Source organism: Chanos chanos, chromosome 16, assembly GCF_902362185.1.
Source record: "Chanos chanos chromosome 16, fChaCha1.1, whole genome shotgun sequence".
Taxonomy (NCBI): Eukaryota; Metazoa; Chordata; class Actinopteri; order Gonorynchiformes; family Chanidae; genus Chanos; species Chanos chanos.
In genome coordinates this window covers 12,813,294-12,830,756 of record NC_044510.1, presented here as the reverse complement: position 1 = coordinate 12,830,756, position 17,463 = coordinate 12,813,294, and the positions used below count along the sequence as shown (strand labels likewise).

Below are 17,463 nucleotides of genomic sequence, written 5' to 3'. Positions count from 1 at the left end.
CAAAGCTAATGAGCATTTGCTTCTCATATCATAACGCTTTATGACGGTTCTGTATCCAGATCGGATATGGGATGCGGTTTGGATATATCGCCAAGTTAACCAGGGTCACAGCGTCTGGACTAAAGGTATCGGCCATCCTGTTCCAGTTTCCCAATATGATGTTTGACTCATGTTGACTCATGCCATGTACTGTACTGTGAGGGGACTGTTAGTACAAGACAAGGGGACAAATGTACTTCAGCTTAAGCCACTTTTCAGACAGTTCTTCTCTAAATTCTCATATACAGTAGCAGCACAGAGATTGAACAAACACTCTAAGAACCAAACGCAAGAAAAAGGCCAGCAGGCAGGAAAAAACTTGGAGGAAAACCAAAGTTTACTGTCCAGGTGGCAAGGTGAATTGCCTCTGGAAAGCTGTTCTGTGATGGGTTCCAAAAAGGCGGGAGAAGAGAAAAAAACCCCCCAAAAAAACAAAGAAAAGAAAAACAAACTGAGGCAGGAACGTAGGTCAGAGTCAAAAGGCTTTGTCCCAATTCCCAGAATCCTCTGGGACTTCGGACAAAAGCTCTGAGAGACACGGTTTGGCCAACACAAACAAAGAAGGGGGCACCGCTGTGTATGACTGCCCTTCTTCTGAGCCAAGCTGAGGTGTTTTTTTTGAGACGAGATGCCCTTCTTCTTAAGACACTGGGTACTGAGAGCCAGTTCTCTGCAGGTGTGTGATCGCCGAGCGGTGGCACCTGTCCCCCGTTACCGTCTCCGTCCGCCGTCCTGCAGGGTGGGCCACGGTGCTACAGATGGTTGTTGTTGTTGTTGTTGTTTTTGTTGTTGTCACTGGTGCTGTCCATGGCGACACAACAAATGACAAAAAAAAAAAAAAAAAAGCATCGGTTCGTATAGCGACATCACACAAGGACCCTTTACCTTATAATTACTCTGTATGGTTCACCTTTCGCTTACTTTATTTGTTCAGGGCAACTCTTAGCTCAAATGTTAGGTCTGTTGACGCTGAACCAAAGGGTTTTGCTGATTCAAATGCTGAAAGCTGGGTGCTGAGGATTAATACGGTATCTGTAAGGCGGCTCCTGGCGCGTTGAAGAGCGCTCCTTCCGTCTCCTCCATAATTGCACTCGAGTGAAGCTGGTCTACGCGGTGCTGCAGGAGCACTCCCGTCTCCCATCATTACTCCTCATTCTGCAGTGTCCCTCGTGACAGTGAAACTCATTTTTAATGACTCGTTAAAAAAGAAGATCCATCAGTAAATAAGTAAGGAAATAGTCTCGGCTTGGGACAGTGTCAGCTGTTCTGAAGGGAGAGCAAGACAACTGCACATTGACCTCGTGTGGGAACGTATCTTACCGAACGCTTTGTAAAATTCAGTTATAAAAAAAAAATCTACCTTTCAAAAAGCCATAATATCAGTGAAAAGCCTTGGTATGTGGTGGCGAGGTTAAAAAAAAAAGAAGGTCTAATTCAACGCAAATGACGTTATTTCTCTCAATGAATCTCCGGTGGATATGAAATAGGCAGAAATAATTCTCTTACATTACGCAAGCATTACACTCTCGCTTCACGCACGACCCTTCGGGTAGTTTTTATTGGTTTTGACCCTGTGACTGTGGTTTTAATAGTGTTAAAATTCATTCTCTCTCCTCCTCAGGGCCACGGGAGGAAATGAAATCTTCAACCCGTTACACAGCATAATACCATTTGAGTAGAAGCAATATTAGGGAGTTACACTTGTTAATAGTTAATGTTATCCTGGGTAGGGGAGCAAGATCTTTCTCACACATTTACATGTAGGTTTAATCGGTGAGTCCTTCAGAGCAGCCACCAGGATACAGTTTCCTAAGATGGGGTAACACACACACACACACACACACACACACACACACACACACTTCAAGGTAAGAATAAGGTGTTACACAGAAAACACAGAGCGAAATTGGATTTAAGCGTTTTAAAAAGCTGTAATTATTCATACCTTCCTTCCTGGGCCAGCTTCACTTTGACAAGATCTTACTGCATCGTTAAAACACAATGAACATTAACGTTGAACAAAAGTAGCTATTGTAAAATTATCATTGTTATCATATCTTAACAAACAAACAATCCAACAAAGAAAGTGTTTTGTTTTCCTATGCAGGTCATTCAAGGGCAACTTGTCTTGCTCTGATGTTGTACACAGTCAAAGTATTGATTTTTTTTTTTCTTTTTCCTCCTTCCATGGCTCAGTTCTGACAACTGGTGGTTGACTTCTATTATTACACGTCCCAAAGAATCAGAAGCTCATCGGCCTTGCCGGCAAATAATCAATTTTCTTCACTCCAGATCAAACAATCAGGCTTAACGACGGTCTTGTAATAAGAAAAGATTGGCAATTTCACATTTAAAATGGAACCCACTTTACTGCTCTTCAGTCCAGGATACTGAGAGAGAACGCAGAGCTGTCTGTGCCTCCCAGCAGTGACTGACTCAATCAGAGGTATTTCCTTATTTTAATGTATGTACAACTGAAGTCCAGACCAAAGATGAATGATGTACTCGCATACCTCAACACCACTAAGATATATTGCGTCAAAACAAAAAAAAAACCCTTATAAAACTTTAAGGGGTCCCTCTTTGAAATGTTTACCAAAAAAATGCCACGATGACACAGTTTGGGAGACAACTTGTTTGCTCAGTTTTGTTTCTTTAGTAAAGAAGTAAAAAAAACCAAAACCTCTCTGTCCGTTTTTTTAACATTTCAAAATGTGCCCTCTTAAAGATCTGACATGTTTTTATTTCGATGTTCAGTGTACAGTGTGTTCAAGTTTAACAACAAACCAAGACACGAACATGAGACTTTGTCCCCTCTCTGAAAAAAAAAAAAAAGGTTAAAAAAAAAACTCACTCAAACCAAACCACATATAATAAAAAATGTAAAGGTTTATTCCAAATCACAGTGTCATCCTCTACATAAAAAAACAAACACACAAAAACAAACCATAAAAAAAGAAAGATTTGTTGATATCCTCACTCTTTATAGTAGTGTGTTATTTGGAATAAGGTGATTACATAGGAAAAAAAACCCAAAACATTCTTCCTTTAATCCAAAACGCAGTGTACTATTCAAACATTTCCTCAGTGAAACCAGGCTGGATCACTTGAATGCAAATCTATGTAGATGACAAAACAAACAAACAACCAACCAAACAACCAAAAACAGAGGCAACTCTACCAATACCAACAGGCTAGTTATTCTAGTCTCCTTCTACAATCCATATATGCTGTGCATTTGGGAAGCTGATAAGCACTAGAGTATTAAAGTCTGACTGCATGGTCTTAAAGACACACAATTCCCTTAAATATAATATCTCATTCGGAGAATATACACACACTGCACTGCTACCACATCCAAAGCTTCTTCATAGGGCAAACAACCAACCAAACAAATGGAGAACATTTTCACAAAGGGAAGCAGAAAAAAACCTTTAATAGTGAGGTTCAAACAGACCCTCATTAAAAACCAGCATTTGGGAAGGGTGTAATCTAGACTCAGCATCTTGCGTGTGAGTTTGTGTGCATGTGCGTGTGTGTGTGTGTCCAATGGTTTTGCTACACTGTGGACATTTGCATCTGTTTCTTGAACGAGACGAGAGACTCAAACGCACGCCGGCAGTTGTATAGTTATGAATTAACCCCCTCCCCCTCGCAACCGGGCAGTTAGTCGTCATCTTCCTCCTCCTCCTCTTCATCTTCCTCCTCCTCATCTTCTTCATCATCCTCCTCGTCATCTTGAGGTTTATTCATAGCCTTGGAGGCCATGGCTACCATACCTCCCTTACCTTTACCCCTGTACTCTGCCATGTCCTATAAAAACAACGTTACAATGTGACGTTAGAAATCTGGCCAATCACAGCACACTAACACCTCCCATCCACATCTCAATCATCTGTGTGTCTTTCAAATGAATGGCTTGGTCACCAACGTGATCGAAACAGGCCTGCAGGCTTGTTCATCAAAGTCAAATGAAATTTCAAACGTGTGTGTGTGTGTGTGTGGTATCACTACAGAGATGACAAATATAATGTGAAAACTAACATCACATCAGTAGAAAAACCTGGCAAGTTCAAATCATATCATTTCTGAGTATTTAAAGTGAGACAGCTAAACTTCAGGGAGTTTTAAAATGACACACATTAAAATAAAAAGAACCTGCTAATATTGAAATATCTAAAAGTCTCACATAAACAAATCTATTTATATATATATATTTCCATGCTTTGTCTAACATTACCTTTCTGTATTTGTCCTTGAGTTTGGATGCTTTAGAGAGGAACGGCTGTTTCTCGGAATCAGACAGATTATTCCACATCTCGCCGAGTTTCTTGGCCACGTCACCTATTCCGAAGTTTGGGTTCTGAGCCTTGATGCTAGGGCGGTGGTCCGCACAAAACAGGAAAAACCCTGACCTGAAAGAGCCAGACAGACAGACAGACAGAACAGACAGCCAGACAGACAGAACAGACAGACAGAACAGTTGTGAGAGATGCAATGAGAGCATAGATTAACAGATAACTCATCATAAATCCATAAACCGGTCTAGTGAACCCAAAATGATTAGCGCTGCTACCTGTATTCTGATTTAAACATAAATAAATAAATCAAAGTAATCCAGACATGTCAAACTCCGAGGGCTTCGGCGCTTAAAAGATGTGACATCACATCACAAATTCTCCATCACACCATTTTCACCGTTAGTGTTTACTAACCGAGACCTAAGCCACTTCTTTGACACGAAACATCTTTGTTAAATTTGTTGTTTTACTATAAATGAAGATACGCTGATGGTTCTGAAGTAAAACCGAAGCCGCGACCCCCCCTGTCTAAGGTTCAGGGTGAGTCAGAGTGGACGTACGGTGGCCTTCTAGGCGCGTTTGGATCCTTCTTCTTCTTCTTCCGGCCCCGTTTCCCCGGCATGTAATGCATCATTTCCTGGTCATACCGAGCTTTATCCCTCTTGGCCATTTCTTCAAATCTCATCTTCTCCATGGGAGACATAATCTTGAAAATCAATGACAAGTGCCAAGTGCTATTAAGTAATGGCAATGTTGGTTGTAATTCAAACAATAACCAGTTCCCACAGGTTTTAAAGTTCCTTTTGGCTGCTGGTCAGTGGTGAAAACCATTCAATATACTCGGGTTTAAGCCAAAGTATTTCTGGTGTGACAATGTGTTGGAATACTGTTGCTAACAGAGATGCGTGTTTCCTTATAAGATGCTCACCTTCCATCTCCCCGAACACTTCTTGGAAAATTCGGCAAAGACTACGGGAATGCCCGGGTTCTTTTTATTGTGCTCTTCACGGCACGTCTTCACAAAGTAGGCGTAGGCGGACATTTTGCCTTTCGGTTTGGCAGGGTCACCTTTCGCCATCCTGGGCGGAGGATGTTACCACTGGTACCAGTCAAAAAATTCTCCCTCTTAAACAAAACACATTATACTTTTTTTTTTTATCTTCGTACAAAACCTCGTTTATTTCTCTTAGTATATACAAATGCCAATTCACCTGATTAAACGATAAAAAAAAAGGATTTATTGGACAACGGGCTGCGAAATTTGACTAATTTTTGGACTTCATTTGCATTCGTTTGTTAAACATAAACGCGCCAGAACACGAAAACAAAATCCACTTTGTAACCCATATACTAATCAAGAACCTCTTTTTAACGCAACTACGGCTAACTTATTGCTTTAAAAAGTTTTCTGAAAGCCATCGACCGCTGCGCTGAACGCCACATTAATATAATGCACACTAAGAAAAAAAAGGCATCAAAACAAAGGCAAGGAGGACAGCAAGGTGTCGACGACAGGAATTATTCATCTTCCATTTTGTGAAATGCATTCTCATGAGAGAAACTTACCTTTAATTTAAATGTACTGGATTATATTTTGTTCATTCCCTTGATAAACATAAGTTAATTCACTGAACCAATACTTTATAAGCACCTACGAGTCTTCGGCAGGGCTGTTGAGCCCGACAGTACGCTACAACGTTGAAGGTTAGCCTTTCTTTTCAATAGACTTCCATTCATTTAAAATGGCCTCTACAGCGAGCTTAGGGAAGAGGCTTTGGGGGCTGGCCAACAAAGCCGCACACACACACGCGCACACACACACGCACTCGCGCGCACAGTCCATTTCAGAAAACGTCCTTATCATATTGCACGTCCCGGGACTTCCAGTGGACATATATGCTTTATTTGTTTTGTAATATGTTCTATTACAACTCAATGGGCAATGTGGCGACGGAGAGTCCCCCCCCCGCCAAGTTGCTTGACTTGCCGGCGTGAACCGGCGCATAGTAAACACACAGCTATGAGAAACCGGCCATGAGGTCGGCATCGTATTATAACAGTTCACTGCACGCCAAGCGGAAAGCGGAAAAGGTAATGCGATCTAACACCATAGTGAGGGAAAGTATGTTATGAATAATAATAAAAAGGATTTTCCCTATTAGTTTTAAAATGTGTTCGTCACTGCTATCACTACAAAGCCTATTACAATGTCATGACGTCTGAAAGTTACCAAGTATTATTATCTTAAATAGGCCTATAAAATAATTTCAGAATTATTGAGACGGTAGCCCAACGATAATAAATTGCCTGTCTTTTGATTTTTATAATGTGATTTCAAAAATGTCACATAGCTTCACGGTTTTGGTTATTAATAAAGCGCCAAAGAAATTACTAGTGCACGGGCCAGCCTTTAGCTCTAATAACAGCAGCTGTGCGTGGAAAAATCCATATAACTGCTAGAAATGATATAATTACTGTGCTCTTTCAAAGCATTAACCCGCGCGATCATTCATAATCTCATACTCTTAATGGCGTCATGTTTAGGACTCAGTTGCAACCATAACGCTATTTCTATGTTCAGTGTTAATTTTAAATCTTTAACGGATGCACATTCGAGTAATTTGCATTTTGTTCTGTTGAAAAAAAAAAATGCAGCTCTTCGATGAAAAATGTTTTCATAAGTATAGAATACTCTGTAGGTCAACAAAGGTCAGACACTTACATGGACTATGAAACCAAGATGATTTTAACTTGGGAGAAATTAGTTCATTTACAGGGAAACCAGATCAAATAAAAGAAAACATTTTAATACAGGTTCAGCAAAAAGCCTGAAACAAATGAAACTCATTCACAGATTAGCTGCTCATCATCTATAAGGGCAATGTCAGTAAAAAAAAAAAAAAAACCCAAAACAACAACTTTAATTTATGCACTATTTTCATTGTAATAATAATTTATAAATTCATACATTTATTGCACATTCAGTAAATAGGTAGAGACCAATGTCCTTTGATAGTCTATGACATGGTGGGGATTTTCTTTCCTTAAAAATAGGCCGTATTTTTCTTTTTTTTTTTTACCTTCATTTTTTTACCTTATTTCATTTTTTTGATGTGGGCCAAAGACACATCATTTTTTTTTACTGAGGAACCTGAAACTTTTTGGACCAGCAAATGGGCCCTGCATCGCCATCTAGTGTATGCACAATGTTAGTACCATACTGATAGGATATTAAGGTGCTGTGAGACTTGGCCCTGGCATAACTAACTAAAAAAGGTTGCCTTTCCAGAACGGACCGCGCAGCGTTCTTACATATGCCATAATACCACTGTCCCTTTGACCACACACGCTCACAGCAAATTCACGACTGTTTAATTCCCACAGAGACTGTACACATGAGACCAGTGGTTTTGATGCAACTACAAACATCAAAAGCACGATAGATTTTGTGCCCAGTCCTACTGCTCTGCAAGACTTTCAGCTAAAAAAAAAAAACCAACAAAAAAAAACCCTCCCGGACAACAACAGACTTTTCCAAAAACAGTTTTGCAGTGATGTACTGATCTGTCAAAGACTCCATTTGGCCCTCCAGATCTTGCCTGGACATCAGAATCAGAATCAGACAAGTTCATGTACATAGAACATGTACAAGAAACTGGACTATGTTGACTTTTGTGCTTTCATTTACATAACTGATCACACAACAGGCAACATTAATCAGTAAGCAAACAAAAAAAAACACAAATCATACAATAAACTAGTTATTTATGTTTAACCATAAGCTATGTGCACATATCTACTCCACACATACACAAATAATTCCATTTCTGACTTCTGTGTCTTCACAATGTTTCTCACAGTTGACACAGTGATCTTAAAGTTGTGGCATTCGACACGGACCCTTCACCGTGTCATGCTCATCATTTTTATAAAACACTAAATCCCCTGCTAAATAACTTGCTTCCTATTTTCTATCCTGTCTTTCCTTTCCTGTCACTTTCCCATTACCATAAACCTTGAACTTTCCATCACCAAACTTTCTCTATTTTTTTCTTTGATTGCCGTTACGTCATTGGCTTTTTGCCGTGACTGAAGTGGGCCACCGTAGAACCATGTACTAAGTATTTTTATAGCCTTCACCTGTTTGAAAGATGAATTATGATTTTTTGAGTCATTAGACCTCTGCTCAGAGGAACCAATGGTTGCCTAAACCAGACAGAACACCACCAATCACAAAGCTGCTTAACAGGGACAGTTCAACCCCAGAAAAATCTTCACCTGACTAAAGTCCTAAGAAGTCAAATACCTGGTAACACAAAGCAAAATAATGCAATGTTTCTACAGTCACAGAAAAAGAATGTGATTTTGATACCTCATGCTTCATTACCAGTGACCTTTATTTTTGAAAATAAATAAATAAATAGAAGATATAATATTACACAAAAACTCTCCTCCTGTAAGAAAATTATGAAATGTTTGTATGTTAAAAGAAAGGATACATCAGATGGGGAGAAATCATGAATACATTTTGTACATCTGTTTATTTCTTTTCTGTGCCATATTAGGATTCGGATTATTTTTCCTCCAATCACATTCTGGTAAAAGAGTCTTGCACCACCTGGTGGTCTTTTTCCTCCACATCTACCGGCTTTCTCAATTTTTGTGTTCTCTCCTTCTTAGTTACCCCCCCCCCCCCCACCCCCATTTTCCAACGAGTTTCACTTTCTTCTTTCATCTCATCCTGCCCTCCAGCTTAAACCTCTCCCTTTTCTTTTGCCCTGGTTTTCGGGGGTCCGTTGTTTTCTTTCATTTTTCTTAAAAATGTTCCATTTCTTCTTCTTCTTCTTCTTCTGCTCAAGCTTCTCTAACATTACTTTCTCATTCACTGGCGTACTCTTCCTCTTGTCTTTTCTCTTTCTTTATGCTCCTTTTCAAATCGCTTCATCCCTTTTTTTTTTTGGTCCTCTTTCTTTTGAACTTTTGGCTGCTGCATTATCCTGTCTTTTAAAGTCAGCTGTCTCTCAACAGAGCTTTCGGTCTACCTTTCTCTTCTCTTCTCTTCTCTTCTCTTCTCTTCTCTTCTCTTCTCTGTCCTTGGCCTTTCTTTGCCCATCCTCTTGTATTTTCCCAACAGTTTCAGCCTAATGTCCGTCTCCTTTCTCAGTGTTCACATTTCCTCTGTAGCAGTCAGACCACAGCGCTCACTCCCAGCCAGGGAGGACTTGATCCGTCTGCCCGTCACGGATCCTCCTCCTTCTCCTCTCTCTATGTTTCCTCTGCCTTCTCTTGCAATTTCTTTTCTTCCGTTTGCCTTTTTTTCACCGACTGATCAAAACCAAAAAACGAACTGGTGTCGAATCATCTTAAGCAAATGACTCAATAACACGAGTGCAATCGTACCGATTCGTTTTACGGCCCGAATTTTCCGAGCTTTGTCGGGAAGCGCTTCGTGCCCCTTTCCCCTCGTACGCTTTAGTTTCCTCCCACAGAACCGCCATCTCCCTCTCACACTCCTCGCGGATCTCCTCGTGTCTCCTCCCACCAGACTTTGGTCTTCTGAGTCTGAGATGTTCCCGTCCAAACATTTCTCCACGGGGAATTCCAGTCTCTCCTCATCTCCTCTGTGCCGTGTTCTATCAGCCACACAGGATCCTTTATCCTCTCCTTGTTTTTTTTGTTCATGATTAAGGATGTCTTCCTTCAGAAACACAGAAATGACAAGATAAATAGCGTTTTCTTGAGGAGGTAATGAAGTAAACGAATACAGGAATCAGTTCTTCATCTCCAGTTAATGAGCCCACAGTGGACCCAGCGTCAACTTTAAAAAAGTGTCTCATTTTAGAGCGTTTGCACGTGTAAACACCGTAAATGCTTTAAAACGGATCCACCAATGTCTATTTTCGGACCGTAATATCACGAAATTGGCACAGTGTAGGTGAGCCTGCCAAGGGAAATCCCATAGTTACATCTTTCCCAAGAGGCACCAAGGGTATCGGTTTGAGCCTGTTCCTGCAAACGTACAAAAAGCAAAGGAAAAGAAACGGGAAAGATTTAAACTGGAAGAGGAAAAGATAAATGCAACGGCAAATGCCAAAAAACTGGAAAAAAAAAAAATCTGTCAAAAAGAGGAGCAAAGCCAAGAATTTTAAGGAGGCGAGAAAGATGGATGAAACAGAACAAGAAAAGGAGAGAAGAAAGCGTCAGAAAGACGAGAGAAGAATAAAGAAAACGACAAAAGAAATTTAAATTAAGACAGAGGAGCAAAGAAAAAGGGTGGAGACAGAGAGAGAGAAACAGAAATTAAATAAAAATGGCAAAGTTATAAAAATACCTAACAAGCACTTATTAATAAAAGCTACATCACACACAGTAAAGCAAAGCAACGGCAAGGACTTGCAGCTCTGATACTCTTGGACTCTATCTGTGACCTCAATCTGATGTACCTGGTGGTAATTTTTTTTTTCCTTTCAGATCATGGCATGAGGGAAGCCTACTGTCCAGGAGCATGGCTTCTCTTTCCAGCAATGCCACTGCATTGGGGAGCTCCATGAAGGAAGCACCCATCCTTGCCTGGAACAGCTGCCCTACTTTACAAAGGCCTCATCTGATGGATGGTAAAGAGCACCCTTCTTGAACTTTCCATCACAATAAAATACTGCATTCTCCTTCAGGACTCTCATTGTTGTCTGTAATTGCAACCTGGCATTTCTCACAAACTGTAGAGTTGCTGATGACCTTCTTATCAATGTGTCCTGTGAGGTGGCACAGAACACAGGTCTCTGTTTTTGGTAATTCAGGTGCTGCTCTTGGCTCCATCAGCTCCTCCACCCTCAGATCAAGGCCACGGAAGCTCTCATTTGTGTCCGGGAAGTCGGCCAAATGGTCGCCGCCATCCTCCTGGTAGCTCCCAGGTTCTTATATCCGGTAGTGGAATTTGCATTTTGTGGAGTGTTTTGTAGCCTGTTGTGTCTGTAGTGAAGCGGATTTTTATTGCTTTTTTTTACAGTTTCATTTCCCCACCGTATCCCTCTTTTATTCTTGTAGTCCAATTGTATCGATTGTGTTGTATTGTTACTTTTGATATACTTTTGTTGCAACTTGTATGTGTCATGATTTCTCTTTATTATCACTGTACTTGAGAGGTGAGGCATTCCTGTCTCAGGCAGTATTAATGACGCAGTCTAAGTCCCTACTTTGGGCTTTGAGACACTCGCAGAGCTGGGCATTCAGAGGATGATAATTTAGCTTGTGCTCCTGATTTCAAACAGTATTTGTAATTTCAGTGTGTGTGTTCCCTCAACATCAGAAGCAAGGATGCAGAGGACAAGAGGGATGTGGGGTATGACTGGAGTGGCCACAGGAGGTCTTTTTGTATTTTGTTTTAGGTCTCCATGAAGGAGCCCTTTTAGGGACGGAGGTGTTACAACCCTCAGCACCCCCACCAGTCCTGCAGTGGCAGTGCAGAGGTTGTGGTGGTAACGGGGAGGATAAATTAATAAATTGAATCAATTCTATTATTTATTTAAAACCTAAATTTGTGTCAGCCTTCCCTTTTATGTTGTGGTCTCACCAGCCAGGCTGTAACATGAGTTACAATTGTTTTCTTGAATGCAGTTGGTTGCCTTGTATATTTTGCACTATTGACCAAACTTGCTTATTTAATTTGAGCAGTTATTGGTATTCGTTGATATTTGTTTGTCATGATACATGCTTAGGTCGTATGTGAAAGTCTTAAAATAATATCAGGAATGTGTGGTGGATCTAGGGTTGCCACCTTTGTCTCATCAAAAACCTGGACACTAACAGACTGAATGCCCACTCACTAACCCACTCCAACATCAGATGTTTGACAGATCTTTGACAGTGTAGTTAAGTGATGTAGGGTAGTGTCTTTTTTGCGTCTGCTCAGTCAAAGCAGGCAAATCTTACAGACCCAATAACATACTGTAGCTGATGCGTGGTGTCTGGCCAAAACTGTTTAATATTAGAAACCCTCAATAAAGTGAAGGGAGGTCGATTTACGCTAAAAAAAAAAAAAAATCAGACTACCCCAGGATCTTTCCTTAGGCTATGTAATGTATGCTAACATGATGTATGTTAACATGAACGAACTCTTTCCCTCCAAAAATAAAAGTTGAGATAACTCATAAACTGATAAAGTCGTCACTCTGCCACTCCACATACAAAACTGACATTAACGTATATGCAGTAGGTGTAAAGTCAGTTAAAAAAATACACACAAATGGTTAAATATTTTAACATTTACCATGTAATATCGCATTCGCTACTGTTTGTGCTACAGAGAACTTGACAGCACGGGGTTTGTTTGGAACTATTGAAGAAAAAAAAAATTAATAATCCTTATGGAAACAATAGGGCCTTGCACCTTCGGCGCTCGGGCCCTAATAATATAGGGCTATAAATATCTTTAATAACATCCTGGCTGTAGATAAAGCAGGACATATTTTCACAGTATTTTAAACTAGTAATAGTTATTTGCTAAGGTTTAATAGTTATTTGAGGTGGTTGAAATACCATTGAAGTCCCGATGATCTTTAGTTATGATTTCAGCATTGTTTCAGTCTTAACGGAGGGTGCAAAAGTGATGAAGAATCAACATCGAAGTTCGACGTTGATTAAACGAACTTAACGTTGACAGCGGAATGTTGATTTAATATAGCATCAATGATTGTTTGCTTTCTGGGTAGGACGTGTAATATTGACCCTGCAGACCAGCAAACACCGCATTTTGGACATCTAACATTAGCTAAATTGGCCCTTGTGGCGCATGTATTACCATGGTAACAAGGGGGAACATGATAGACTAACTTGCATAAACTCCCATGAAATTAACTACAAGTAACCAGGTAATATTATTTAATTAATATGTTTAGAAACAACGTCATGGACGGTGTTCAGATTTAACCGAGCATCTTTCGCTGTTATTACAGTGTTACGCTGCAGTAGTAGACATGCGCTCATGTTACGGTGTGCACTACCATGCCATTGTGACGTTAGCGCGGCCCCGCATGAAACACACGGACCGCTCAAACTTTTGTCATTCACTCTGTAGTGGACAGACGCCAGAAGAAGAGCGAAAGCAGCGTTTTGCGATTTAGCAGCTGTGTTGTGCAAGACCTTGTGCTGTAAGTAAGAATTATTATCGTAGAGCTAATAATATTATCTGGTTTTCATAATTGGTAAACTGCTTTTCTTTCAAAGGTTGTTTATTAAGTCCCAGTACAACCAGACATCGTCAAATATGAATTACGCTTTTTTGTTCTTTTTAAAATAACGTTTAATGTTAACATCACAATATTATCATCATTGAAATTAACCCAGAATGTGGACTGCTGTAACGATTCTGTTGTGCTTGAGGGTATTATTTCATTGGTAGTTCACTTGTAATTCATCCAGTTAACTTTTTCAAATCAAGAGCGTGAGTTTTAAATTTGCTGTTTAAGCTGAGTTTCTTACTAGCCTTGAATAGGCTGTCCTGGGATGTGAGCGAGACGGCGTAGCAGAAGAGCGGCAGGTTTCAACCGATAACCTGGTCGCCTTTTGACGGAGATGTGGCCGTGGCTTGCCCTCAACGGTTTTATCTTCGCTGCACTAGTTTCGTAATCTATGGGCCTAGACAGTAAAAAGTATTAAAATAAAATAAACAGACGTTGATAGAAGCATTCTAAAGTACTTCAAATGACATAATTCGTAAATCACCGTTTCTACTTTTGGGCTCTTATATGTAGTTTGTTGGTTTACTTTATTACTTTTCAAGGTTAAGACGATTCATTTAGTCATTTTGTCTTTCCAAAGGTAAAATAACGTAACAATGGACAAAGGGGCCAAGTTAATTGAGGCCGTTAATTTATTTGGATGTGGCGTGGAGGAGATGAGGAAGGACCGTGACGCTCTGTGGTGCGAAGTTGGGATGGTCGCGACCGAGAGCTACGAAAGCAAGATTTCCCTGGACAGGATTGTTCAGGAGATTCGGGAGGAGAATGGCAAGGAGCTAGCGGCACTGTGGAAGGAAATTGCCGTCTATAAGGGGAGACTGCAGGAGGCGTTTATTAACGAAGCGCAGAAACACCGTAACGAGAACGCAATGGTATGATTGCTCACAGATTATTATGAGTCATTCGTTAACAGATCGTTCGATTTTTTGCTCTCTGGTTAAAGATAAAAATACAATACATGATTGGCGGAGCAAAGAGCTCGGAGAAAACAATTAATGAAAGAACTTGGTTAGCGATCTCAAGTGAAGAAGGTCGCTTTGTTTTAAATTTCAAGTTAATGCCTGGATTAGACGTGCTTTTATCTGCGGTCCTTTGAAGATTTGACGGGACGTCAGTAAGAAACACGAATGTAGAAATAGCAGAATTAAAAATATCACATGTACCAAAGTCAGCATTTCAGATACAACTATATAGCCTGTTTATTATTGTTATTATTATTTTCTCTCTGTCTTATCTATCTCTATAAATAGTACAAGCGACAGATCAAAGACCTGACTGATGAAGTGGAGAGACTGCGAGCTGAAAATCAACAGGTAAAGTGATAGTCCAGCCTACAATGTTGTTCACATCATCATCTCATAGCAGTCCCTTAAACTAACTGTGCCCTACTGCAAACCATCCATGCCTTGTTACGTCAGCTACCGTGCAAATTCTGTAAACAGTTTCTCAGGCCATAGTATTGCTGGTGGAATGCTTCGCAGCGACATGAAATGCTTCGCAGCCAAACGATGTACGTCTGTAACACTACTCTCTTATTTACTCTATTTCAGCTTAAGGAGAAGGAGTACGATAGCGACTTCTCTGACGACTCTAGTCTTTGTACCGTGGAGGGTCGTCGCATACCTGTACTCCAACTTCCCTCTGTGCGGGAGCGCAGTCTCCCTCCTACAGTGTCACCAGTGCTTGTCATTCGCCCTGAGGTGGACGCCGTATCGACCTCCCCAAGGAGGTCCTTTGGCTCCCCTCTTTCCTCCTTAAAGGACCTTCCTCCTCCCATTGCTCAAAGCCTGACCGGACAGCCACGCTCGAACCATTCCGTGCCGCCTTCCTCCGAGGTCGCCCCCGCGAAACGGCCGGTGAGTCCCTCAGACTCCGTGACCTCTCTCCTCCTGAGACGCATCATCGCTCGCCGCAGGGCACGCGTCGCCCCCCACTCGCCTCCATCCACCGCGGCCGAGGACGACAGCGACTCCGGGACCAGCGAGGGAAACAAAAGCCAAGCTGGAACTCCAGAGTCGCCCGAAACGCCACAGAAATCCTCCTCCAGCGATTCGGCTCCCAACTCCGAAGAAGACGAGAAGTCCGAGGAAACCACGGAAGAGAGCACAGTGGAAAACCTGTTGAAGAGCGAGGAAGAGGAGGAGAAGGACTGTGCGACGGGCAGAGAGGTGGAGCCCTCCCTGGATACGGAGAAAGTCAGTGCTTTGACCGCTGAGGAGAAATTAAAACTGCTGAAAGCGGAGACGGCTGACGGACTGAAGATACTGACAAAGTATAAACGTTTGGCCAAAGAAACGCTGAAGATGGAGAAAGAAAAGGAAAAGGAGAGAGAAAAGTACATGAAAGCTCTGCAGAAAGAACGACAGATGAGTCTGAGAGAGAGAATCATGCAGCAGCTGAAAGGAAAAAAGGAAGCAGAGATGGAGATCAGGAGACTGGAAAAAGAGCAAGAGGAGAAAGAGAAGGAGGAGAAGAAGGCGAGGAAGGAGGAAAGGGAAGACAAGAAAAAAGCCTTAAAAGAAATGTGCAAGAAGGAGAAAAAAGCGATACTGCAGAAGTATGAGGAGGAGAAGAAAACGCTAAAGATTCTGAAGGAGAAAGAGAAAGAGGACAAGGTCGTCGTGTATTTCCAGAAGGCAGAGAAAAAGAAAACGGATAAGTTAAAACGGAAAGAGGAAGAGATTAAAGAGAAGGATCTCGTGAAGGAGAGGCAAAGGCAAATAAAAGTCGCCCTAAAGATGGAGAGAATCCATAAAAAAGAAGAGGAAAGAAAACGAGAATTAGAAAAGGAGGTGAGAGAGAAGGAGGAAAAAGAACGGGAAAAGGCTGAGAAGGAGAGAAGAAAGCGCCATAAAGAGCAGAGAAAAATCGAGGAAAAACAACGCGAAGAGCAAAAGAAATTTAAAGAGAAGGCAGAGAAAATTAAGATAGAGGAGCAAAGAAAAAGGGTGGAGATAGAGAGAGAAAAACAGAAAGAAGAAAAGAAATTAATGAAGAAAGTAGAGAAGGAGAAAAAGAAGAGTGAAAAGGAGAAAGAGTGCGCCGTGAGAAGGAGAGAGCTGGAGGAGAGGAGAGAGATGACGCGGCAAGATAAGGAACGGAAAGTCGCATGGATGGCGATGTGATGAAACTCTGCCCGAAAAACTAGACATCAGGGGTCCAGCCAACACCAGAACATTTTGGGGGAACTCCTCCCCACTGACTCTCCTCAAACCCCAAACGCTACAGCCCTAGATAAATTTAAGAGAGAGCAAAGAAAGGAGAGGAGCGAAGAGAAAGGGAGGAGATGGAGAAAGAAAAAGACAAAGAAGAGATGGAATTTAATTTGTTGTTTAAGACATTAGAGAAAGATGGACAGAAAAAGAAGTAGCCTTCCCCATGAGAGGAGGAGAGCTGGAGAAGGAGGGAGACGTGGCATGGCAGTCTATGGAGCAGAAGCTGGCGTCGGTGTTGTTTTAAAAAACAAACAAATAAAGAAATAAACAAACAAAAAACACACAACTCTTCCAAAGTAAAAGGCTTCGCCAAAAAAACCAAATAGACAGGGGTCAGGCAGACACCAGGACATTTTGGAGATTTAAATTTGCAGAGCTTTGGTAACACTTAATCATTTTGACAATATAGCGCCAGTTTCACACTTTTAAGTTGATGGTAGTGGAATACCACTGCAGTGTTATCAAGTGCATGCAATCACGATGACATCAGCTGACCATAACATTAAGAAGCATGGCTGTCGATGGATGGAGTAAACATGGTGTTTTGTGTAAAATATAAAACAGCAAGATGGAGAACAAAAGTGTGTTAACTAATGAGGTGCAGAAACTTTAGCTTGAAAACTAATTGGATATGAGAAGTTGGGCGGCATATAGCTAGTTTAGTTGCATCGT

At 41.2% G+C, this 17,463-nt stretch overlaps 1 protein-coding gene across 1 annotated transcript; it reads right to left on the bottom strand.

The window, feature by feature from the left end:
• Positions 1–3,705: 3,705 nt before the first annotated feature.
• On the bottom strand, positions 3,706–5,418 carry hmgb3b (high mobility group box 3b). The gene is made up of 4 exons (XM_030794086.1): positions 5,269–5,418; positions 4,901–5,046; positions 4,280–4,454; positions 3,706–3,852 (listed from the first exon to the last, which is right to left on the bottom strand). Exons 1-4 carry the CDS (start codon positions 5,416–5,418, stop codon positions 3,706–3,708), a joined length of 618 nt encoding a protein of 205 aa, XP_030649946.1.
• Between the last annotated feature and the right edge of the window lie 12,045 nt (positions 5,419–17,463).